This window comes from Trachemys scripta, chromosome 1, assembly GCF_013100865.1.
Source record: "Trachemys scripta elegans isolate TJP31775 chromosome 1, CAS_Tse_1.0, whole genome shotgun sequence".
NCBI lineage: Eukaryota > Metazoa > Chordata > Testudines > Emydidae > Trachemys > Trachemys scripta.
Genome location: NC_048298.1, coordinates 145,573,882 through 145,598,304, shown reverse-complemented (window position 1 = coordinate 145,598,304; position 24,423 = coordinate 145,573,882). Strand labels below are relative to the sequence as shown.

At 49.4% G+C, this 24,423-nt stretch overlaps 1 protein-coding gene across 3 annotated transcripts in view; it reads left to right on the top strand.

Moving 5' to 3' along the window:
• CHD1L (chromodomain helicase DNA binding protein 1 like) overlaps window positions 1-9,646 on the top strand; it is a 38,148-nt gene extending 28,502 nt beyond the window's left edge. For all 3 annotated transcript variants that reach the window (XM_034788891.1, XM_034788882.1, XM_034788899.1), the window contains 6 exons: window positions 2,206-2,414; window positions 4,283-4,381; window positions 5,005-5,075; window positions 5,317-5,431; window positions 5,738-5,846; window positions 7,785-9,646. In XM_034788891.1, coding sequence (XP_034644782.1) covers window positions 2,206-2,414; window positions 4,283-4,381; window positions 5,005-5,075; window positions 5,317-5,431; window positions 5,738-5,846; window positions 7,785-7,863 — 682 coding nt within the window. In that variant the 3' untranslated portion in view covers window positions 7,864-9,646. The remainder of the gene's footprint in view (window positions 1-2,205; window positions 2,415-4,282; window positions 4,382-5,004; window positions 5,076-5,316; window positions 5,432-5,737; window positions 5,847-7,784) is intronic.
• Window positions 9,647-24,423: the final 14,777 nt, after the last annotated feature.

Genomic DNA, 24,423 nt, shown 5'->3' with positions numbered 1-24,423 from the left:
CAGTCTCTCTGAGGCAGTTTTTTTGTCCAAACATATGCAAAACCAGTTCCTCCCGTCACCCTTTGCATCTCAGGCTTCTCACTGTCTCCCCTCCTGGGAGATTCGGGCAGTCCTGCTGCTTCCAGCAGCTGCTGAGCCCTCTCTCACTGGAACTCCCCCTGACCCTGTGTAGCCCCAGGTGCAGCCATAGACACTTCATTGGCCCAGCTGGGAACGCCGGCTCTGGCACAGGGGAGTTGGATTTTAGTCACCCTGTGATGCACTTCCCCCACTTTTCAGAAAACAACTGCCTCTTTCATAGGCACGTCTTCCCCCCCACCCCCCCACCAGCCTGTAAGGCCCCATCTGGATGGCTCTCACCCCTAAAAATACAAAAATTTCCATACAGATTCATACACATCAGTATTCCCAAGTCCCCACAGTCTTTAACACCAGCCGTACAATTTACATCTTCACCAGGCACACTGTCATGAGCCTCATCTCACTTCTGTGACCTCTGCCTGTCGGTTTTTTAGTCTGTAGTTGCACCGGTTCTCCCTTCGGTTGGTGACTTTAAAGAGTAACTCAGCTCTCCCTTGGAGTTCCTTTTGCATGCCCTGGATTTATGTTTCAAATCCCACTTGCTCCTCCTGCAGGAGCTCAGTCTGGCACACCAGCTCTTGCTGGTCTTTCAGCAACTCCTTCTCTCTCTGGGCTTGCTGTCGGGCCTCTCCCAAGGCAGCAAGCTCCACCAAGCGCTTTTCTGCCCAGGAGAGCAGTCCTCTCCTCTCAGTGCTGTAACTGTGGCTTTAGTAGCTGTAAGTGGTGATTCCATTTTTTTCCTGCAGCCTCTGTGCCTGTGCCCTTCTCTCACTTTTCCTCTGAGGCCCTGTCTGGGTTCCTGATACAGTGTTTTGTCTCTACCGTGAGCTTCTGCTTCCCGGTACCTGCCTCTGCCTGTGGAATTATTTCCCTCCCCCTGCAGAGCTCTTCCCCTCTTCTTCTCAAGTTCACTCTTCCCAGTGAGTGTCAGAGATGTGTCCCATTTCCCCACACCTGAAACATTCTGGCTGCCTCCTACCAAACCTCCCATTGATTACACCGTCACTTGGGGCACCCAAATCTTTGGCATCCAGGTTTCCCACAGTACCTTCTAATGTGCCTCAGCCCCCCACAACCCCTGGGAACCCTCCTGTCCTGGCCCCTTTTTGAGCTGCAGTAACAAGGCAGGATTCCACCCAGAGTCTCCTGGGTTTGTTCTGTGCTCTGCGCAGCTGAAGACAGTCTTAAAAGCACAGTTCACATAAGGACAGTAGCTTTTTTTTTTTTATGCTGCACTTGCCCATAGGCAGAACATTCCCTCTGTTGGCCCTCACAGCCCTCAAACCCCTCTTTCCTGCTTTGTACCTGCGCCCACCAATCCCTTCCCTCTGCAGAATCTCTAGGAGAGTTGCTGCTGCTCCTCGAACCTGGTTAGTCACTTCTGTAGCTCCAGTTGCACCTCCTGCTGCCTCTCTCATCTGACTGCCTGCGGAAACTGGAACGGGAACTCCTGCCACTGCTGTCATCCTCCATGCACCAGCAGAGCTTCCGTAAGCAAAGCAAGCTGCCACATAATCTTGCTCCATTAATTCTGGGCCACCCCTGCAAAGTGGGGCCAGTCAATGATAGGGGCTTGCCCTCTTTCGTTTCCTTTTGCACCAATGATATTCCTTACTCTCCTCTTGTATCAGGAGCTGACCAAAGTGCCTACATGAATCAAGGCATGGCTTCTCCACAGCCTCTGAAGCACCCACTGCCAGACCCACAGTCTCTCTGAGGCAGGTTTATTGTCCAAATTTAAACAAAACCAACTCCTCCTTACATCTCAGGCTTCTTCTCGCTGCCTTCCCTCCCAGGGGACTCTGGCAGCCCTGCTGCTGCTGCTGCTTCCTAGCCCTGTCTCAGCCAGTTCTCCTCTCTCACTGGCACTTCCTCTGACCCTTTTCAGCCTCAGGTGCAGCCAGAGACCCTTCATTGGCCCAGCTGGGAGCACTCCCAGGGGCCAGCCACCCTGTGGCAGTGCAGTTTCCGAACTTGGGGGGGAAATTGTGGTTCTGGATCTGGAGCTGAGCTTTGTCTCTCGAAACCCCATCTCTAGCTATTCGTGACAAGGATTTAATGCAGCAGACGTTTGGCTTCCCAGTTTTCATTTGGCCTGTTCTTCTTTTGCCTCATTTGTTTCAGGATGGCGTGGTGGGAGGCAAATCACTACAGATCCCCCTGTCTGCCCTCAGAGGAGAGCGACTCAGAGGATGCCTTTGAGGAGGGGGAGGACAGGCTGGTTGTGGAGTTGGATGACACAGACCCAGAGCTGAACTCCATCAAGTATGTGATGGGTGACGTTACCCACCCCAGAGCCGAAGAGGAGGATGCGATCATCGTCCATTGCATAGGTAGGACTGGCAAGAGCAAAAAGCCTTCCTTGGGATAGGGCTGAATTGTGCCTTGTAGCCCAACGGCTGAGCAGTAGTAACAGCGGAGTGGCCCTGGCTGGAGGCGTTCTGCAGGTGCAGTTAGAATGCCACAAGGAAGGAGAGGGGGTAGCATGCAGCCCCTCTCTTCAGAAGGTGAAGCATGAACTCCCTCCATCCAGTGGGCCCAGTAAGTGGACAGACCCTGGCCCTGTGCGTGTGCAGACTCAGTGAGGCCATTCGGCCTGGAGTCCCATTCAGAAGGTTTACTTCCCATCCAGATGAGCTGGAAATATAACTTAATCAAAAGGTGACATTTTGCAGAACACATTGAAATCTGCAAAGACACCCCCACCCTCCCCCCACCCTAAATCTGTGCCGAAGTGCGGAATTTCTGCAGGGTGTGTTAACTCTAATAAGGTCCGTTGCCTATGGAGGAAGATGTGTGTAAGCCCACCCAGATGGCCGAGCAGTGGTGGGGCAGGTCCTGTGGGACAGCAGCAGAAAGTAGTGTCCGGTTTGCACCGTAGACAGCAGAAAGTGGGCAGCTGCTTGGTCTAGATGGGCAAGGGCATCGGCAGAGTGGAGCAATGGGACGAGAGTGTTTTAGCTGAATTCAGCATCTGGGCATTCAGTGTCTTAGCTGCTGGGGAATAGGGGACAATCACGGTGCTTCAATGTTGCTTTGTGCAGAAAGAGCTGAGGCCCTTTGGGAAGTGAAAACACAAAGAGGCGATGGTCCTAGAAGGCCTGCCTGGCACTACGCGGTATGTTGTGTTGTATGTCTAGGGACAAAGCTGCCACAACACTTGGCTGCATGGGATGCCCATGAAGGAATTAACTTGTACAGGGCTCCAGCTCTCCCAGTCTGCCATTGTCATGGCCCCAGGTCATGGTTAGGCTAAGGCAGTGTCTCTGACATGATGTCCTGCTGGAGGGGACAGTGGGGGCTAGAACGAGGATTCCCCCGCCTGTGTGGTTTGCAGTCAGCTCCTCTGAACTAATCTCTTACTCCGAGCAAAGTTATCTTTCTAATTCTCCTTCGTACTCGGAAAAGCTATGGGCCAGCCCCTGCTGGGCCTTGGATGAAGGAGAGGGAGGGAGCCTATTGCTAGGAACAGTTGCAGTCCCTGGATTCCATCCTGCCTCCTATGTGAATTCTGAGGGGGGCATTTAACCTCAACCCCGGGAGGGGCGGGGGAGGCAGACACATGCACTTGGAAGGAGGACACGTTCCTCCTGTGCTACGTGTAGCTTGGGGGTGAGGCAGTGGACTGTGCCTCTTGAGACAAAATCCCCTGTTGGAGCTTCTCCTCTGTGGGTGTTAAAGCCGCAAGGCGATGGCTGATTGGCTAGATTGTGGCATTTATTTCAAACTCAGCCAACATGCTCTGTTTAAAAATAAAAACACACTGGGGGTAGGGGGAATCCTCCTCTGCCTTCTGGAGGTGCAGGCAGCATCTGAGGGGAAGTAATGGATGACTGCAGTACCAGGTTACCAGGCTGCAAATAGGATTTGATGACTGATTGCACATGGGGTGGGGAGGAATTTCCCCTGGGATGGCTTGGCAAGGATCGTGTGGGAGGTTTACTTTCCTGAAGTGCTGAGTAGGGATCCTCTCTTAGGATCATGTGATCTGTTTCCGGCACAGAATGAGGGAGCTGGGACACTGAGGGATTTTGTTTCATCTCATCTTCCATGTCTGTTTCTAATAAGTCCTATGATGTGCAGTGAGAACATGTCTATTCCCTGCAGAAGGCATTATTAGCACAGATACACTTGGAAGCTCATCTCTTTGGACACGGATCTCAGTTAAAAAAAAAGCATCTAACTTGTAATTTTGCTTTAGATGATTCTGGCCGATGGGGAAGGGGAGGATTATTTACAGCTCTGGAGGTTCGTTCTGATCAGCCCAGGAAAATATACGAGCTGGCAGGAAGGATGAAAGGTAAAAGAGAAAAATATAATCTTAGTGCTTGAAGCTGATGGTCTCTCCTTTTAGTCTGGCACTTGCTATGTGTGGTGTGGAAGTGACAATACAGGAAGACATTTTGACTCTGACCTCTGCTCTGGAGTGAGAAGATTCTTCATAGAACTCAGTTGTTTTGATCTTTTTCTGGGGAAAAAGATCTTGTTCTTTAGTCACAGTGTTTCTTCTCTCTACAAGGCAGTGCTAAACCTGCAGTTCAAATGTCAAAATGATTTTCAGAGGAGGAGGTGGGTTGGAGCAACTTCAATATGTGTCTAGCCAAGCCATGGGCTCTCTCCAGTACCCCTTGTTCTCCTATGTGCACATACACAGTAGTGATCTGAAACCATTACGGAGCTAGTGAAGAACAGATTAGACCTCACTGTAGACTGGAATTTTATTCTCTCAGTCTGTCTTTCCCCTCATGTCTTTTAATCACTTTATTTCTCCGTTTTCTCACCTCCCCCCTTTGAAGAAAATGTCTGTGTGGTGCACAGTGTCGAGAACTAGAAAGGATGGTGTAGAAGCCTATAACAATTAGCATTGCATTGACTCACCCTTGTTCTTCATGGGATTGAATGTTTTCTTATGTTTTTGGACAGATGTGGCATTGGGAAGAACCCTCTTATTCCCCATTGATGATAAAGAATCCAGAAATAAAGGCCAGGACTTGGTAACTATAAGAAGCCCCTTTGATGTTCTCTCTACTGAAGTACTGAAACAACATGAAGTGAATGTTACATGTTACACAAAATAACAGTGACCCTAATACAGCGCAGGACTGGCTTGAAATAAGTGTTAACAAAGACAAGGGAAAGCTTTTTTCCAGCCTATAAAGTGTATGTTTAATGTTATTTTCTAGCAGCCATCGCCATGACTGCCAGTGTACAGACATCCCATGTTTTTCTTTCTAGTTGGCCCTGATTGTAGCACAGCACCGGGATCGGTCCAACAACTTGTCTGGCATTAAGCTGTCGGCTTTGGAAGATGGCTTAAAGAAGATCTATTTAGCAGCCAAGAAAAGGAATGGTAAGTGTGCATCTGTCCATCTGTGTGCCTCTGAAATGGGAAGAATGATGTACCCCAGAGCTGTGCATGAAATTCCACTTAAAGATTCTGGCAGGGTCATGGATTGGGATGATCTAATTCTAATGGGTCTCTTCCATCTCTTCTGTGATTGTCTTCTGAAACAGAAGAGGGGACACATTTACCCACTACAACTAGAACGTTATGACACAGGCATTTCTTCTGCCTTTGAGTGGAGCTTAAATGGCACATCCATTTATTTTTTTTAATGCATCAGGCCCTAAAGAGCTTTTCTGCTCTCTCTTCCAGCAAGCGTCCATCTTCCACGTATTGGACATGCAACTAAGGGATTTAACTGGTACGGTACTGAGCGGCTCATCCGAAAATATTTGTCAACGAGAGGAATCCCCACGTTTATGTATCCTTTGAAGTATGGTTATTTTATTTTGTTCAAATCAAAATGACCTGTCATATCTGCAAATACCAAAATGTTCACTGTAAGATCTAGATCCACTGTGGGCTACGGATATCATACTAGGACAGTCTAACTCAAACCTGTGTTGAACAGATGTCTAAATCTCACTCTCATTTAAGTACACATTACATAGAGAATACTAAGCATGCTAGATGATGATATTTGTTTGTATGATGAGGTGTGTGTGTGTGTGTGTGTGTGTGTGAACTATACGCTGGTCCTCTGGTGACAGCCATTGGGCTTCATGTAACATCCCAAGTTTGTAGTGATGTGACTGAAGTTATAGAATCAATTTATCAAACTGACCCAGACACAAACACAATGAGCAGATTAGGAAAAGCACATTCTAAAGAAGTGTGTGTGTAAGAGAGAGACGGGTTTACTTGGCACTGGGACACCCCTTTGTGGCTGCATCTGGGGACTAGCTCTGCCCGGTCTGATGCCCCTTTCCTTCAGTCGCTTGTGCTGTGGTCCCTTCTGCTCTCTAGCAATTGCAGTGCTTCCTCTTCATGGCTTGGCCCTCCGGCCTGGTCACTATACAGGTTTCCTGGGGTAACAAGTCTCACTAGACCAGCAGTCCAGGTGCCATTCCAGGCTGTTTTCCCATGACTCTGCCGCTTTCTCAGTGGCTGGGAGGAGAACCCAGACCCACCCGCTACTCCGGTTTCCAGCCCAGGGACTCTACAGTCAGCAGCCAAGTCTGCACCATCTCAGCGCTTGCTGCCGTTTCCCTGGGCATCTTCCTACTCTGCCCTCTGCAGGCTTCCTTCTCCACCACCCCTCTGTGTGAGCCCCTGCCCTCAGAGTCCGGATCGGCTTTTGCTCCCCAGGTTTCCTCTTCCTCTCCTCACTAGGCCTGGAGAGTGACTGCAGCCGCCTTCTGCTCTTACTTCCTGGCTTTATACAAGCCCCTGCCTACTCCTGCCCAGATGGACTCCATCTTTAATAAATGCTTGTCAGTCAAGCCAAAGTCTCCCCCCAGATACAGCCTCCCAGGTTAATTAGCCCCTTCTGAGCCACCTTCACCCCTTCAGGGGTGGTGTGGAGTGAACACCCATCACAGTGTGCTGTGTGTGTGTGAGAGAGAGAGAGAGAGAATACACGTATGTAACAAAATAGCATAGCACTTACATAGAAAGTGAACAGCTTATGTGGAAAAAAAGTCACTTTAAGGGTTTTATGACCATATAACTTTACTTTATATCAAAATGTAAAAGGTACTGCTTTGCTTACCACGCTGTCATTGCACTGAAGTAGCTCACCAGTGCATGCAATTATGTGTCGTACCATCACAGATCACGCAAGATGGAACGATCAGCGAGTCAGTAAACATCAACTAAAGGATTGTCTTTGAGGGAGATAGGGGGAGGGGAGTGGGGGAATAGGAAGGACCACTAGCTCCAGGGTAGTTCACTTTATAAAATATTGGCCAGATGAAAAGAAAAGGGACACTTACCAATTTCAAATTAATATATTTTAAACCAATGTCCTTATCTACATTGCTACTGACAACTTTTGATGATTAAAACTGGGAAAGAATCCTACAAATCCAATTTGATTTTCATTGTGTATGCTGTTTGTTCAGTTTCTCTCTGTCTTGATGTGCAAAGCAGAATAGAATTCAGCTGAGTCTTCCATAGGTGAGTAAGTTCTGCAGGCCTGGCAGGAGTAAGAAGTGTTAAAACTATATTTTTGTCACTTCTTGGGGAAAATGCAGCTGCTGTATAATGCCATGTTCAGCAATGCTGTGAGAGAGAGAGAAAATTAAGAACAAAGGTGTAGAGTATAGTGAGTATTCTACCTCCTTCCCTCTTTAAGTTGATGCCATTAGTAGATATGTGGTTTGAAATTTTAGAGTATTTCCTTGACACTTCTCCTTAGATACTACTTCCCTAGGAATAAAGCCTCTTCCTCTTCTTCACAACCATCTACAACTTCAATGACAACCTCAAACCCTTGAAGTTCCAATGATTTAACTCAGAAGTGTACTGATCTCTAGAAGCCCATGATCTCTTCAACATCACATCTACAGCCAGCCTGAATTTACGTCGCTTCTCTGAAGCAGATCCAAAGTCACTGTTGGTTTTCAGATTTCTATACCTCTGTAGTTCCGAGTGGTTTTTATATTAGTTATGGAACTGAGCTGCGTTCAAACTTCTTCAAACTTCAGGAAATACATGTATCTGGGGTGTTTGTTTGGGCCCATGTCTAATTTTTAAGATGGAAAATTAAACCTTCACTAAAGACCAATCTTAAGCCCTTATTTTAAGCCACCATCTTAAATTATTCTCAGGGTTTGCAGTACAGTTTTGTTTGACTTTTGCTTCAAAACCTTATCTCTTGTTTACAACACTGATTTTTCTGCTGGTTGTTTGGTGGCTGCTTGAGACAGTTTGGGTGGGTGGGGCTGTAGCTATCCCTAACAAATATGTAGACACACACATTATGTGTGTGTGTGTGTGTGTGTATATATATGTATATGTGTGTGTGTATATATACAGAGAGAGAGAGAGAGAGAGAGGATTGTTTCAAGCAACCGCCAAAGGGCCAGCAAAAAAATTCATTCATGTAAACGAGAGATAAAGTCTAATGATAAAACTTCTTTCTTTGGTGAGGGAGGTGTCTGCGGCAAAAACTCAACAGAACACACCCTTAATGTAAACAGCCCCAACTCCAAAGAAACCCATTTTAATGATGTTTCTTCAAACAGAAAATTCTAAGTTAGAACTAGTTGCACAGTGACATGTTTGCAACCAAGCAGTATCCATCTAACCAATATCCTTTGCCAGGACACACAAGTCTGACAGAATCTGAGGTGGTCTTTATAAGAGACACCTTTCTTCCTCCCACTACTGCTCTTTATTATAGAATGCTTGGATTGTTGCTCCTGTCAGGCAAAGCTGGTTTCCTTATGCTATTCTAAAGGTTTTGTGATCTTTTGGTCCAATTACAGAAAAAAAAGTGAATGCAAAATGTTATTTTCTTACTGGCTTTGCTCTGTACGGCACAGTAAAACCTTTCTGACTATAATGTTTTTGGCACCATGTAACACACTTGCTGGGTATCGCCAGTCAGCAGTAGTGTCCCTAACAAATGATTCAGTCAGAGAGGCTGTGAACAGGCATCACTGGTGATCTGTTCGGCTTCTCAAAGAAAGTGCACTGCAGCCCATGGAAAGCATGTGCTTAAATATGTTACTGCATATATACGCTCTGCTGAATGTAACACTGTAATAGCACCATGTGGTGACTCTCAATAATGTTACTGAGCCTGATTCTGGCACCCTTCTTCCCATTGACAACTACTTTCCTTCACAAGCAGCCTTACTGAGATTTTACATATGTGCGCGCGCGCACACACACACACACGTTCTGATCACTCAACTCTCGTTAAAACCAATGGGAGTTAAAGGAGCTCAGTTCCTCGCAGGATCAGGCCTTTAGGAACCAACCCTATCAGTTCTTATGTGAACAGCCCTTACTTACATGGGTAAGAGTTTGCACGATCAGGGCCTTACGTTGTAAAGCTCTTGGAGATGAAAGGTGCTATTTAAATGTATGTTACCTTCTTTTCATTGATATGAACAACTGGCATTCTCTGAACTGGCCAGCTGGTGGCACTGTTAACTATCTCAAGCAACACATGTTGCTCTTAGGCTGGTTTCAAAGAGCACGGAAATGTTCTGCACCAGTATAGAAAAATGTTCTGTTTTGCCCGAATTAAAATATAAATATTGTTTTTCATTTTTCTTTACCAATTTTACTCAACATTTAAAGTGAAATTGCAATTCAAAGGCACAAGACTTTGTTCCTCTACCCCTCTTTCCCCCTTACTTTTGATGTCATCTTTTAATTGGTTGAATTTCCAATTGTTTCTCCTTTCAACCTGTGCCAATGTTCTTCACAGCCTCACAAACACCTACAGCCAAATCCCTCCCAGCTGTAAGTCTTCTGGCTTCGGTGCAGCTACACTGAGGATAAATTTGCTCTGTCAGGTATGTTGCTAGTGTGCTCCAAAATAGATTTAAGTTTATTTACCAATATTGAGTCAGCCACTGGTGGCCAGACATGAGACTCAACTTCAGAGTCATGAGGCCAAATGCTGAAGTACTTACTTGGGGCCTCATATACTCGTCTCTTCTTCTGTGAGCAAAGGGGAGTATGCATCCATGGGTCTGATGGGAGGAAAGCTACCTCCATACCATGGTTCTACCTCCCCCAAACCTCCAGGAGCTCCTTCATGAGATCTCGACAAGGATCCAGATATGCGGTTTGGAAATAAGAGGGGCAGCCATTGCTTGCACTCTATTCCAGACCTCTGAGGCAAAGCAGGCCAGCTTCTGATCTCAGTTCCTCTTCCACTCGGTAGACCTCTTACCCTTTGGAGGTAGCACCTGTCTTAACTTTGCTCCTTCAAACTTTACAGGAGAAATGGTTACGTAGCTTGTTTTTTAAATATTATTTCTTAAATCCGCATTAGAGATGGACCAAAACCAGGCATTTATCTAAAACATATACCTCCCACCTCCAAATTCTAGGAAGTTAGGAGAAATGGAAATCAGATCCCAACTAAACCCAGATTTGGTTTTGCAAAACCCAGCCAATGAGCTTGTGCAAACCCAGAGCCCCCACTCCTCATCGCATAGAATTCTTTATTAGATTATTTAACTCTGTAAAGGGCTGGGGGAGATATTTTGTGTGTAAGTTGTTATGTGTTGTGCTGCTCGTACTAGTACATGCTGCTCCACTTTCCCCCTTTTCAAATAGCAGTCAAGCCATAAGGGAAGGAATTCCCCGTATTCATATCCCTCCAGGCCCATCTTCCTCAAAACAAGACCTCCTGCAGTGTGAAAGCTAAACCAAGGACTTTGTGGCAGACCCCAGCCTCATTTCCCTCTACGGCTAAGCACAATGAGAAATGCTATTTTGTGCCATCCAGGGGCTACGAGCACTTATAAATCCACCCTCCACCAGATTCCCTGGTAGTGGACGCTGCTAATCAACATGAGCACCAGAGCTACCAGGAACTCTCCTCAAAGAATTGGGAGGCGAAAAGACTCTACCTCTTTGGGAGAAAGGTCTACTCAACTGGCGACTTGCAGCTCCGTATTTTTAACCAGCAGGGCACTGTTAGCAGGTACTGCTATATTATGTGCAGAGCGATGGCTAAGTTTATGGAGCTGCTCCCGCAGGACTCGTGTACTAAAGTTTCAGCTCTGGTGGAGGTAGGGTGACCAGACATCCTGATTTTATCGGGACTGTCCCGATATTTGCTTGTTTGTCCCGCGTCCCGACGAATGTTAGGTCGGGACACTGGACAAACAAGCAAAGGCTCCGGAGCCCGGAAGGGCTCGTGACACCCCCCCCCACCCCGACTATGTCCCCTCCATCCCCCATTGGATCCCTCCCCAAATCCCTGCCCCCTCACTGCCCCATTGGCTCCCTCCCCAAATCCCTGCCTCTTCCCCAAGCAAGCCATTCCTCCTCCCTCCACAAACACTGGAGGGAGGCCCGGGAGACGCCGGGGGAGCACGGGGCCGGGGTGAGTGTGAGTCCAGCCTGGCCCCGAGCGCAGGCAGGACTCAGGCGCGGTACCTGGAGGGAGAGTAGGGGGGCAGCCCGCGGGGCCAGGCGGCGGCTGTTCTCCCCACCTGGGCAGCGGGAGTCGGGAGCAGCTGCTGCTGCAGCTCCCACTGCCGCGGGGGGAGGAAGTGGCCAAGCATGTGGCGCTTGGCAGCTGCGACTCTGGCGCCCGGGCCCGAACCCGAACCCCCCGGGCCTGCTGCGGGGACCCAGTGCGCACACTGCGCCCAGCCCCTGGCCAGTCGCATCTAGGCTGCTGCCCAGCTGGTGCAATCCCACAGGTGGCAGCATCGGCAGCCCCATTCATTCACCTGCGGGACCCGAGCGGGGCCGCCCGTGGGATTGCACCACCTGGGCAGCCAGGGGCTGGGTGTGCGCAGCGTGTGCGCTAGGTCCCCGCAGCAGGCCCGGGCTTGGGGGGTTCGCGGGCACCAGAGCCGCAGTTGCAAAGCGCCACGTGCTTGGCCGCTTCCTCCCTCCGCGGCAGTGGGAGCTGCAGCAGTGACTGCTCCCGAGTCCTGCTGCCCAGGTCGGGAGAACAGCCGCTGCCTGGCCCCGCGGGCCGCCTCCCTATTCTCCCTCCAGGTACTGCCCGAGTCCTGTGTTTGGGGCCAGGCCGGACTCACTCACCCCGGCCCTGCGCTCCCCCTGTGTCTCCCGGGCCTCCCTCCAGCGCTTGCGGAGGGAGGAGGAATGGTGTGTGTGTGTGTGGGGGGGGGGGTGTTGGTGTTTTTTTTTTTTGCTCTGCCGCCGTTTTTTTCTCCCTCTGTCCCACCCCCCTGCGTCCCAATATTTGACCTGGGTGATCTGGTCACCCTAGGTGGAGGAGGGGAAGCTTATCTCCCGGGCCTCATTGCAGGTTGCTCTGGACTGGGCGGATGCGGCCACTTGGGTTTTGGCCACGGGGGTTGCCATGAAAAGGAGCTCCTGGGTACAGGTCTCCGGTCTGCCGTATGAAGTCCAGCAGACTATCCAGGACCTTCCCTTTGAGGGTTTGGCTCTCTTTTCCGAAAAGACAGCTAAAAGGAGCTGCATAGCCTAAAGGACTAGAGAGCCACCGTCAAGTCACTGAGCCACCACACTCCTGCCAACCAGCGGAAGCACTTCAAACCGCAACCTCTGTCACTGATCTACCAATCACAGAACTGGCAGGACAGTTCCCAGAGGACGAACAGGAGCGGCAGGAAAAGACAGCAGCCATCCTCAGGCCAGGGCTCTGACCAATCCAAGCCATCTTCAGCCAGAAACAGGTCTTTTGAAGGTGTGCACATTTTTGAGGGCGGTGTATGAGTGCATGAACTGGATCCAACCCACCTTACCTTCTCGTCCCGACTATATCCCCTTTCTACCCTGCGTGGGCCCATATCACATTGGACCGATGGGTTCTCCACATGGTAGAAAGAGGATACACACTTCAATTCTCGGCCCTCCCACACTTCCACCACCCCCATCCCTCTTCAGGGACCCTTCTCACGAGCAACTCCTCATACAGGAAGTGCACTCGCTCCTATCGCTGGGGGCAGTGGAAGAGGTTCCTCGGGAGCTGAAGGGCAAAGGCTTCTATTCCCGGTATTTCCTAATACTGAAAGCCAAAGGTGGGCTCAGGCCTATCCTAGACTTGTGAGAGCTCAATGGGTTCATGAAGAAACTCAAGTTCCACATGGTCATTTTAGCCTTCCCTGGATCCAGGAGACTGGTACGCCGCCCTCGACTTGAAGGGCGCGTACTTTCATATAGCAATCATGCTGTCCCACAGAAGGTACCTCAGGCTTGTGGTCAGCAACAACCACTACCAGTTTACATTCCTCCCGTTCAGTCTGTCAGTGGTGCCTCAAGTATTTACCAAGTGCATGGCAGTCGTGGCCACGTTCCTGCGCAGGCGGCAGGTTCTGGGACTTTTGTGTGGAGCATTTGATACACTTGCAGTACCTCCCTGGAGTACAGAACGAGTTTGCAGACTGCCTCAGTAGGTCGTTCCACGGCCACAAGTGGTCCCTACACCCGGATGTCACAAACTCTATTTTCCAACAGTGGGGCTGTCCCTGAATAGACCTGTTCACCACAATACACAAAAGGAAGTGCCAGCAGTTTTGCTCCTTCCTGAATCACAGCCCGGGCTCCATCACAGACGCGTTCCTCATCCCGTGGGGAGGCAGTCTCCTATACGTGTTCTTGCCCATCCCTCTCGTTCACAAGGTGCTCCTCAAGATACGGAGGGAAGAAGCTTCGGTGATATTGATAGCTCCAGCCTGGCCTCCCCAACGCTGGTACACATCTCTCCTGAAAATGTCCATGGAAGCCCCAATCACCTGCCGCTCTTCCTGGACTTGATAACTCAGGATCATGGCTGTCTCCAGCACCCGAACCTCGGGTTGTTGCACCTCATGGCGTGGAAGCTCCATGGCTGAATCCGATGGAGCTCTCCTGCTCAGACCCAGTTACACAAGTCCTCTTGGCAGTAGGAAACCCTCCACCAGGGCTATCTACCTACCTGGCCAAGTGGAAGAGATTTTCAATCTGGTTGGCGCATCACTGTCCATCTCTGATGCTCGCTTCTATACCACTTATACTGGACTACCTTCTTCATCTTAAGCAGCAGGGGCTGTCCATGTCGTCAATAAAGGTTCACTTGGCCGCCATTTCTGCCTTCCAGCCAGGTTCAGAGGGCCGGTCAGTCTTTGCCAACCATATGGTCAGCCGTTTCCTGAAAGGTCTCAACAGGCTTTACCCTCACGTCCGACAACCGGTCCCAGCCTGGGACCTTAATCTGGTCCTTTCCAAACTGATGGGGCTGCCCTTCAAACCGCTGGCTACTTGCTCCCTGCTCTACCTCTCATACAAGGTGGCATTTCTGGTAGCGATAACCTCAGCCAGGAGGGTGTCTGAGCTCAAAGCCCTAACATCAGAACCCCCCTACACCGTGTTCTATAAGGACAAGGTTCAGCTCAGGCCACATCCACCATTCCTCCTGGAGGTTGTCTCCCAATTTCACATCAACCAGGACATCTTCCTCCAGTGGTCTATCCTAAGCCGCATGCAAGCGGCAGGGAGCAGAGGCTTCACTTATTGGATGTCTGCAGAGCATTAGCCTTTTACATTGAAAGAACGAAGCCGTTCTGGAAGTCCATTCAACTGTTTGTGGCCATGGCAGACAGGATGAAGGGTTTTCCAGTCTCCTCTCAACAAATTTTGTCGTGGATCATGTCCTGCATCTGGGCCCTGGTCTACACTACGAGTTTAAGTCTAATTTAGCAGCGTTAGATCGATTTAACCCTGCACCCGTCCACACGATGAAGCCATTTTTGTCGACTTAAAGGGGTCTTAAAATCGATTTCTGTACTCCTCCCCGACGAGGGATTAGCGCTGAAATCGACATCGCCGGGTCGAATTTGGGGGTAGTGTGGACGCAATTCGATGGGATAGCTCCCGGAGGCCAATACCGGAGTGCTCCATTGTGACCGCTCTTGACAGCACTCTCAACTCAGATGCACTGGCCAGGTAGACAGGAAAAGCCCCACGAACTTTTGAATTTTATTTCCTGTTTGGCCAGAGTGGCAAGCTGATCAGCACAGGTGACCATGCAGAGCTCATCAGTAGAGGTGACCCTGGAGTCCCAGAATCGCAAAAGAGCTCCAGCATGGACCGAATAGGAGGTACTGGATCTGATTGCTGTATAGGGAGACGAATCCGTGCTATCAGAACTCCGTTCCAAAAGACGAAATGCCAAAATAATTGAAAAAATCTCCAAGGCCATGAAGGACAGAGGCTATAACAGGGACCTGCAACAGTGCCGCATGAAACTTAACGAGCTCAAGCAAGCCTAACAAAAAACCAAAGAGGCAAATGGCTGCTCCGGGTGAGACCCCAGACATGCCGCTTCTATCATGAGCTGCATGCAATTCTAGGGGGTGCCCTTACAACTACCCCATCCCTGTATGTGGATTCCTGCAAGGGAGTCTCACACAACAGGGATGAGGATTTTGGGGACAAGGAAGATAGCGCACAGCAGGCAAGTGGAGAAACTGTTCTCCCCAACAGCCAGGAACTGTTTATCACGCTGGAGACATTACCCTCCCAATCCGGGCTCCCGGACCTTGAAGGTGGAGAAGACCTCTCTGGTGAGTGTACCTTTGTAAATATAATACATGGTTTAAAAGCAAGCGTGTTTAATGATTAATTTGCCTTGAAGACTTGGGATGCATTCACGGCCAGTAAAGCTACTGGAATGCAGTCAAGCAACATCCATTCTTTATCTCTCTGTTATCCTCAGGAGAGTGATATCATTCGTGGTCACCTAGTTGAAATAGGGGAATTTTATTAAGGGGACATTCAGAGGTGGCCGTTCCTGCTGGGCTGTGAGCCTGTGGCTGAAAAGAAATCATCCCCACCGTTAGCCACGCAGGGGGTGGGGGGGTGAAGCGATCATCCCAGAGAATTGGGTGTGTGTGTGGGGGGGGGGTTAGCTGAGTTTGTGCTGCACATTAATCCGAAAACCTTAATTCCTCCTTTTAAATGGCCAACCCATTTTAAATGGTCAACCCAACTCTCCTTTTTTTCCTCCCGCAGCTGCAAATGTTTCAACGCTACCTGAGCTCATGCAGTCCTCCACGCATTCTGCTGGGCTCTTTCAGTGCGGGAGGCAAACAATGTCAGAGTCCAGGAAAGCACAAAATGAACGCGAGGACAGGAGAGATGCGCGAGATGAGAGGTGGTGGGATCAAGAGGAGAGGTGGCGGCAGCGTGATGAGAGGAGGCAGGAGGCAATGCTGAGGCTACTAGAGGATCAAACTGATATGCTCCAGCGTATGGTTGAGGTGCAGGAAAGGCAGCAGGAGCACAGACTGCCGTTGCAGCCCCTGTGTAACCAACCACCCTCCTCCCCAAGTTCCATAGCCTCCTCACCCAGACGCCCAAGAACGTGGGTGGGGGGGAGCTCTGGGCACCCAACCATTCCACCCCAGAGGACTGCCCAAGCAACAGAAGCGTGCATTCAATAAGTTTTGAAGTGCAGTGTGGCCTTGTCCTTCCCTCCTCCAACACCCCTCCCGGGCTACCTTGGCAGTTATCCCCCTATTTCTGTGACTAATTAATAAAGAATGCATGAATTTGAAACAATAATGACGTTATTGCCAGAACTTTCACACTGTAGCCTGGCCAGTCATGAAACTGGTTTTCAAAGCTTCTCTGATGCGCAGCGCACCCTGCTGTGCTCTTCTAACTGCCCTGGTGTCGGGCTGCGCGTAATCAGCGGCCAGGCGATTTGCCTAAACCTCCCACCCCACCATAAACGTCTCCCCCTTACTCTCACAGATACTGTGGAGCACACAGCAAGCAGTAATAATGGGAATATTGGTTTCGCTGAGGTCTAACCGAGTCAGTAAACTGCGCCAGTGCACCTTTAAACGTCCAAATGCATATTCTACCACAATTCTGCACTTGCTCAGCCTATAGTTGAACAATTCCTGACTACTGTCCAGGGTGCCTGTGTATGGCTTCATGAGCCATGGCATTAAGGGGTAGGCTGGGTCCCCAATGATAACTATAGACATTTCTGAAAAGTAAGTCCCTTGCTGCAGCCGTTCAGACAGACCAGAGTTTCTGAAGATGCGAGCGTCGTGTACCTTTCCCGGCCATCCCACACTGATGTTGGTGAAATGTCCCTTGTGATCCACCAGTGCTTGCAGCACCATTGAAAAGTACCCCTTGCGGTTTATGTACTGGCTGCCTTGGTGCTCTGGTCCCAAGATAGGGATATGGGTTCCGTCTATTGCCCCACCACAGTTAGGGAATCCCATTGCAGCAAAGCCATCCACTATGACCTGCACATTTCCCAGAATCACTGCCCTTGATAGCAGCAGCTCAGTGATTGCGCTGGCTACTTGGATCACAGCAGCCCCCACAGTAGATTTGCCCACTCCAAATTGATTCCCAACTGACTGGTAGCTGTCTGGCGTTGCAAGCTTCCAGAGGGCTATTGCCACTCACTTGTGAACTGTGAGGGCTGCTCTCATCTTGGTTTTCTTGCGCTTCAGGGCAGGGGAAAGCAAGTCACAAGGTTCCATGAAAGTGCCCTTGTGCATGCGAAAGTTTTGCAGCCACTGGGAATCATCCCAGACCTGCAACACTATGCTGTCCCACCAGTCTGTGCTTGTTTCCCGGGCCCAGAATCGGTGTTCCATGGCATGAACCTGCCCCGTTACCACCATGATGTCCGAATTGCCTGGGTCCGTGCTTTGAGAGAAGTCTGTGTCCATGTCCTCATCACTCTCATCACCACGCTGCCGTCACCTCCTCGCCTGCTTTTGTAGGTTCTGGTGCTGCATATACTGCAGGATAATGTGCGAGGTGTTTACAGTGCTCATAACTGCTGCGGTGATCTGAGCAGGCTCCATGCTTGCTGTGGTATGGTGTCTGCAGGAGAGCAGAGTGGCAGCGGAAGCGGCCATTGGATGAGGATGATTTGCAGCCCTATTGTACCGTCAGCTGCAGAGCAGGAGAGCAGAGTGGCAGCGGAAGTGTGATGATGGTTTGCAGCCCTAGTGTACCGTCTGCTGCCAGCAGCATCCAGGACACAACAGCGGTGGCTGAGCTGAGCGGGCTGCATGCTTGCTGTGGTATGGCGTCTGCGTGGAAAAAAGGCGCAAAACGATTGTCTGCCATTGCTCTCAGACACTGCTGGAGCCCTGGGGTAGGGCTGCAGGGCTCTGGGGGCTATTTAAAAAGTCCGGGGCTCCCGCTGCTTCTATCGCCCTGGCCCTTTAAATTGCTGCCGGAGCCCCGCTGCCACTACTCCAGGTCTCCGGCAGCTATTTAAAGGGCCGGGTGGTAGAAGTAGTGGGAGCCCCGGGCCCTTTAAATAGCCTCCAGAGCCCTGGGGTAGCGGGGAGCTCCAGCTGCCTCTGCTGCCCCAGTCCTTTAAATAGCCGCTGGAGCCCCACCGCTTCCCCAGGGCTCCAGTAGCTATTTAAAGGACCGGGGCGGTAGAAGCAGGGGAGCTCCGGGCCCTTTGAATAGCCACCAGAGCCCAGGGGTACCAGGGGGTTCCAGCTGCTTCTGCTACCCTGGTCCTTTAAATAGCTGCTGGAGCCCCGCCGTTTACCCCAGGGCTCCGGCGGCTCTGCGAGGGTGGGGGAGAAGCTGGGGAGGGGAGGGGCCAGGGGGGCCTTGGTCTCCCCCGCTGGGAGCTCAGGCGGGCCAGACAGGACGATCCTGCGGGCCGGATGTGGCCCGCGGACCAGAGTTTGTCCATCCACCCACCCTTTTAGGAACCGGTTCTACACCGGCTTCTAAATTTAGCAATCGGTTCTTGCGAACCAGTGCGAACTGGCTGCAGCTCACCACTGATTTCACTGGACCAGGCCCCTTTATTTTGTTACTTTCTGATCTATCTCAGGAGAAGCACTACATACCCTGCTAATTTTGGCCCAGCCACCTCTGACTCGTAAGCATTATCCACCCAAAGCAATCAAGTGTTAGTCCATGTAAATGTATGACTAATAAGAAAGTTATTCATTGTCATGCAGTCGTCTTCTTTTGTATGGCATTTGAGAAGCAAGGGGCTGGGATTATAATTGAATCTTAAGCTTCAAAAGCCATTCTAATGCTTCTGGGGGAGGTAGGTGGATCCCCCTTGTGCCACCACTGTAAGTGTGAGTGGGCAGTTGCCCATCATATGTCACATGGTTTGTACCTCACCATGGTCACAATTTGGTGATTATTTGATTTTCCATTTGTGGAGCAGATATCCACACCTTCCATGTGTTGTCTGAACGCAGTTGATTGCAGACCACTGCTTATGGGGAAGGCAGAATCCCCGAGACTTCTTTCATTGGATCTTCAATCAGGTCTTTGTTTGGGACATCACAAGAGGCCCACAATTCAAGTCTGCCATTGCTGGCATTCTTTCTGTTGGCCTGTCGCATTGACACATGGATCCAGAAAGGCTTCCTGGATTTGAGTTGGGAGCGTGGCAGTGAATGAGATCTTGGTGTATCGGCAGGTCCAGAGCGGCCAGGCTCTTATTGTACTCTCGGACCACGGCAGCATCTCACCTGATGTTGGCTGATGCTGTGCCTGCCAAAACTGGGAGCCCCAGTATTGGTGTTGATTTGAGAGCGTCTCTAACAGTCCTGAGTGCGGCATTGATTTCAGTGTCAATGAGATTGGTGTGGGAGCTGTTGCACCAAACTAGCGCGCAATACTTCGCCTGTGACAAAACCAGGGCTCATACTGACGTTCAAAGTGTGCATGCATCACATCCCCAGGATGTGCCAGTGAGCTTCTGAATGATGTTGACCCTTGTTTTAATCTTCTTTTTGGGGTTGTCAAGATGTTGGCGATAGCTCATGTCCAATCATGGGTAACTCCAATGTACTGTGGATTGTGATCATGGGATAAAGGCAGACCACAAAATTCCACTTTCAGAGGCACTTTGGCATTGTGGTTGTTCAAGTTGATGGCATTGAAAAGTGTTTTCAGTCTTCAAGCTTTGAAATATGCCTCAAGCATCCAGATATTTTTGTTCATGACCTTTTCTGTGGCCTTCAGAGAGGATGCTTGCACTGTTCCAGTAATCATCTGCATAGATGAATTTCCAGGATGATGTGAGTGACCAGAATGTCGCTGGTATAGAGACTGAACAGTGCAGATGCTAAAATGGATCCCTGTAGGAGGCCATTGTTCAGTCTCCATGATTTGCTAGCAGATTCACCAAGGTGCAGGGTAAATCTTCTATTACTCAACATTTCAGTGATGAGTCTGATAGCTGATTGGCATGGGAAAGCTAATGATAATTTCAACAGGGGTCCATTGTGCCATAGAGTATCATATGCGGAAGAAATGTCAATTAACACTGACACTGTTTTTAATTTTTGCTGGTAGCCGGATTCTGTGTAGTTGGTGAACGCCAGCACCTGCGCACGACAGTTGCGACTGGTCCCAAATCCAGCCTGCTCTTTGGGAACCAGTTGCTCTAGTATCATTTGTAAACTTTGAAGTAGGAGCCACTCCAGCGGTTTATAGCAATACCTCAGGAGGCAGATGGGCTGGTAGCTTTTTGGGTCAGTGGTCTCTTTTCCGGGTTTCAAAATGCTATGATCTTAACTACCTTCCACTCTTGGTGTTATTCCAGACAAGTGGATGTTGATAAAGATGTCTGCCAGTCACCTTCTTTTCTTCGGGCCAAGGTTCTTCAGGAATTCTGGATATATTCTGTCCATTCCTGCCACTTTCCTGGACTTAGTGTTGGAGAGACCCTTGTCCACTTTACATACTGTGTAGAGGGCAGAAAGGCGTGAAGACAACTGGTACTGGTTAGTGTGTAGTAAAGTTGATTGTGGACTTACTGCCTTATGTTTTATCCACTGGCACATGGGAGTTGGCAATTAACTGTCGCAGAGATGGCATCTGCACTTACTTGAAGTGGTTTGTAGGCTGCTGGAGTCACATTATCTAAAAGACAGAGGAGAACTGAGGCTTTGTGGCTTGACCTTGGGAAGTCAAGAGCCGTGAGAGTTTCATACCATCTTTTTCATCTTGCTGAGTTCAGAGGCTCAGCCAATGCTGTTGTGGTTTTGGGGCGTTTGTTGGCTTGATATTGCTGGAAGGAGTGCCTCAATCTCTTCCATCCAGCAAGGAGTGAAGAATGCTTTGCTGAGGCCCCTCGCAGGGCTCGATTTGGTGGCCAATAGTAGGCCTACAATGCAGTGGTAATGAGCTGGTTATGGTGGGATCTGGCTTATTGTGTTCTCTATGTTTGCCAAATAGCAGGGCCAGTCAGCAGACTGCAAATTCCAGCACAATTTCAGAAGGGATCAAATGGGTGGAACTTCTAGGCCTACACAAATTGCAACCGGGCAGAGATGGCTGTTGGGAATGTCATTAAGAACTGACCTTCTAGATGGTATTGGATGGCTGCTAATATTGCACAACATCAAGGAAAGGTCAAGAGTGTAGCATTTCCTCCATTGGGCCAACCTGAATGTGCCAGACTATTTGGCATTGTAAAGCAGGTGCTGGTCTTTGGTGAAAGACCAGGATGTCAGATGTTCTATAGCATGGTCATTCTTATTATGCCCCCATAGGCTATGGTGGCTATTGAAATGCCAATGTGGATGGTAGGATGGCATGGCGTTGGTAACACTGGACATGGCCATTCTATTGATGGTCACTTGTACATGTTTATGACTGTTAGATTGCTGATCTTGATGGCAATTTAGTAAAGGTTGAGGATCGGCATGACCTGAACGGAATCCTTAAGGTCATGTTTTACATATGTCATGAGTCCATGTTTGGGGTGATGGCTTGCAGATACGAGGACACATCCATTGATCTTTGATCAGTGGCCTTCACTCTCCAGGTGTGTTTCTTGTAGCACAGAGACATTGGTGTTTTGAGTCCCCAGAATCATTGTGATATAATTGCACTTTGCATTGGATAGGCCCTCAATGTTGAGCTGCTTAATCGCAACGATGGGCTTATTGGAAGGAAGGTTTGGCCCTGACATTGCTTTTCTGATCGGGAGGTCTTTTAAGGTTATTTGGCACTCTGCGACCAATTGTCCTGCAGTATAATAAGCAAAAGGAAAATGGGAAATCAATCTTGCTTACAGGCCCAGAAAGACCTTTGATTTAGTCAGCTGGTAATGCTCCTCCATGGTGCTGGGAGAGATGGAGCCTGGGGTCAACTTTATGAACTGAATGAAAATCCCAGAAAGATTTTTGGGAGAGGGAAAGCAGGACCAACATACAGCAGCTCCCACCTCAGTATCTGACAAAAGTGACCCAGGATTCCCACGTATGTCTCTTACTTTACCAGGATGGCAGAGAATCCAAAATCTGACATGAAAATATAACAGAAAAAAAAATAAACAGAAAAAGTTGGGATTCTTTAAAACAAATCAATAGCTTAGATGCTGCTGGGAAAATGAGAGCAAACTTCAAAGCAAAGAGACTACTTAGAAGGAAGTTTAAATCTCTAGAGTTCATGAGAAATCTTAGCCACCACTAAACAATCGATGTCCTAGAGGAGAACATTTAAAAAGTCGACTTAGCAAGCTTAAGAAGCTGGCAAGTGTGTCACCTGCCATGAGCAGCTGATCAAAGTGCTGGCACAATGACTGAAAACACGAGTTCAGTACAGGAAGAAGAAATGTGCATGCTTCTCACATGCCCCTCATTCTAGGTCCAGATTATCTAAATTCCACACGCACTTTTCACATTGCAAAATATTTACAACAGAAATGCAGAATCATTTTAGACAGTTGTTTACACCAAAGGAATGTATCCCCACAGCATTTCCAATTGCCTGCATGAATCATTCTTAGTGTCCCTCACTCTGGGACTTTGTCACGTATTATGTCCCATATTTGGGCCTTGGCAGATTGCAAGGCATGGGGATGTGTACAAACACCAATCTACTGAACCTGTGGAAAGACACCTCGAGCAACCCTCACAAAAGTTGGGTGCAACTCCATTGCCCTTCACATTGATAATCCCTTGATCTCCCTTTCTTGCAGGCGTCAGGGGGGCTTTTTTTTTTTTTTTGCTGACCCTTCTGCTTGAAATGCCCTCCCTGAATAAAGTCTCCCAAGCCAGCTACTTCACCACAATCAATCCCTGCTTAAAACTCACTTCTGCCATCTTGTTTATGAGAAGTGAAAGGGAAGATAGGTTAAAACTGAAAGGAACTGACCTATTGAGATGTTTTCTCGTGTGCCATTGAGCATGCACACTCCTTGGGACACAGACTGCCCTCACTAGTTTGGGGAAGCACAATTAGGTGGTCAAATTAAGAAATAATGATTTTATCTCAGTATTCAGTGCTATAAATATGCACAGCACTTTACAAACATCCAAGCCATGTTCCTAACCAAAGAGCTCAACTAGTGCCAAATATTTCATCATGCCCCTGTGCAGGACCAGATTAACGCAGGGGCTTTAGGGGCTGCAGCCCAGGGTCCCGGGCTAAGGGGTCCCTGGTGCAACAGGGCTTAGGCAGGCTGCCTGCATGCCGTGGCCCCACGCCACTCCTGGAAGTGACCGGCTGCTGGCATGCCTCCGCGGCCCTGGGGGGGAAAAGGGGGAGATGGCTCCATGTGCTGCCCCTGCCCCCAGCGCAATCCCTGCAGCTCCCATTGGCCGGAAACCAGCCAATGGGAGTTGTGGTGGCGGCGCTTGCAGGTGCAGGCAGCGCGCAGAGACGTGTCAACAGCCGGCTGCTTCTGGAAGCAGTGTGGGGCCACGGCATGCAAGCAGGCAGCCTGCCTGAGCCCTGCTGCGCCACCAGCCGAGAGCCACCTATGGTAAGTGCCTCCCAGCCGGAGCCTGCACCTCACACTCCCTCCTGCATCCCTGCCCCAGGTCAGAATCCCCTCCTGCACCCAAACTCCCTCCCAGACCCAACACTCCCTCCTGCACTCCAACCCCCTACCTAGGTCAGAATCTCCTCCTGCACCAAACTCCATTCCAGAACTTGCACCTGTCACTGTCTCCTGCACCCCACAGCACTCTGGGTGCAGGAGAGGGGGCTCCAGGCTGGGGCAAACTCCCTCCCAGAAAGAAACTAATATATCAGCTGTTCTATGGTAAGAAGAAGGCTATTTTAATTTAACTTAACTATATTCTACATGTTTTGAGACTAAAATGTAATCACAGAACAGCTTTATGTTAATTAAAAGGCAAGTTTAATATAGCGTTAATAGCCTCAATTCCATAATTGTCATTTTGTTTTAAATTATGAAAAAGACTTGTATACGGGGACCCCAGGGCAGCCCTCTCTAATAGCCCAAGGCCCACAGGAGAGTGAATCAGGCCCTGCCCCTGTGCTTTAAACAGACAGTGAATGGTAAGTATATAACCAATCCTAGGTCAGCATGTAACTATGAACACATCACACATTCCATCTACTAGAGTCTGCCTGGGAAGAGTGGACTCAAATTA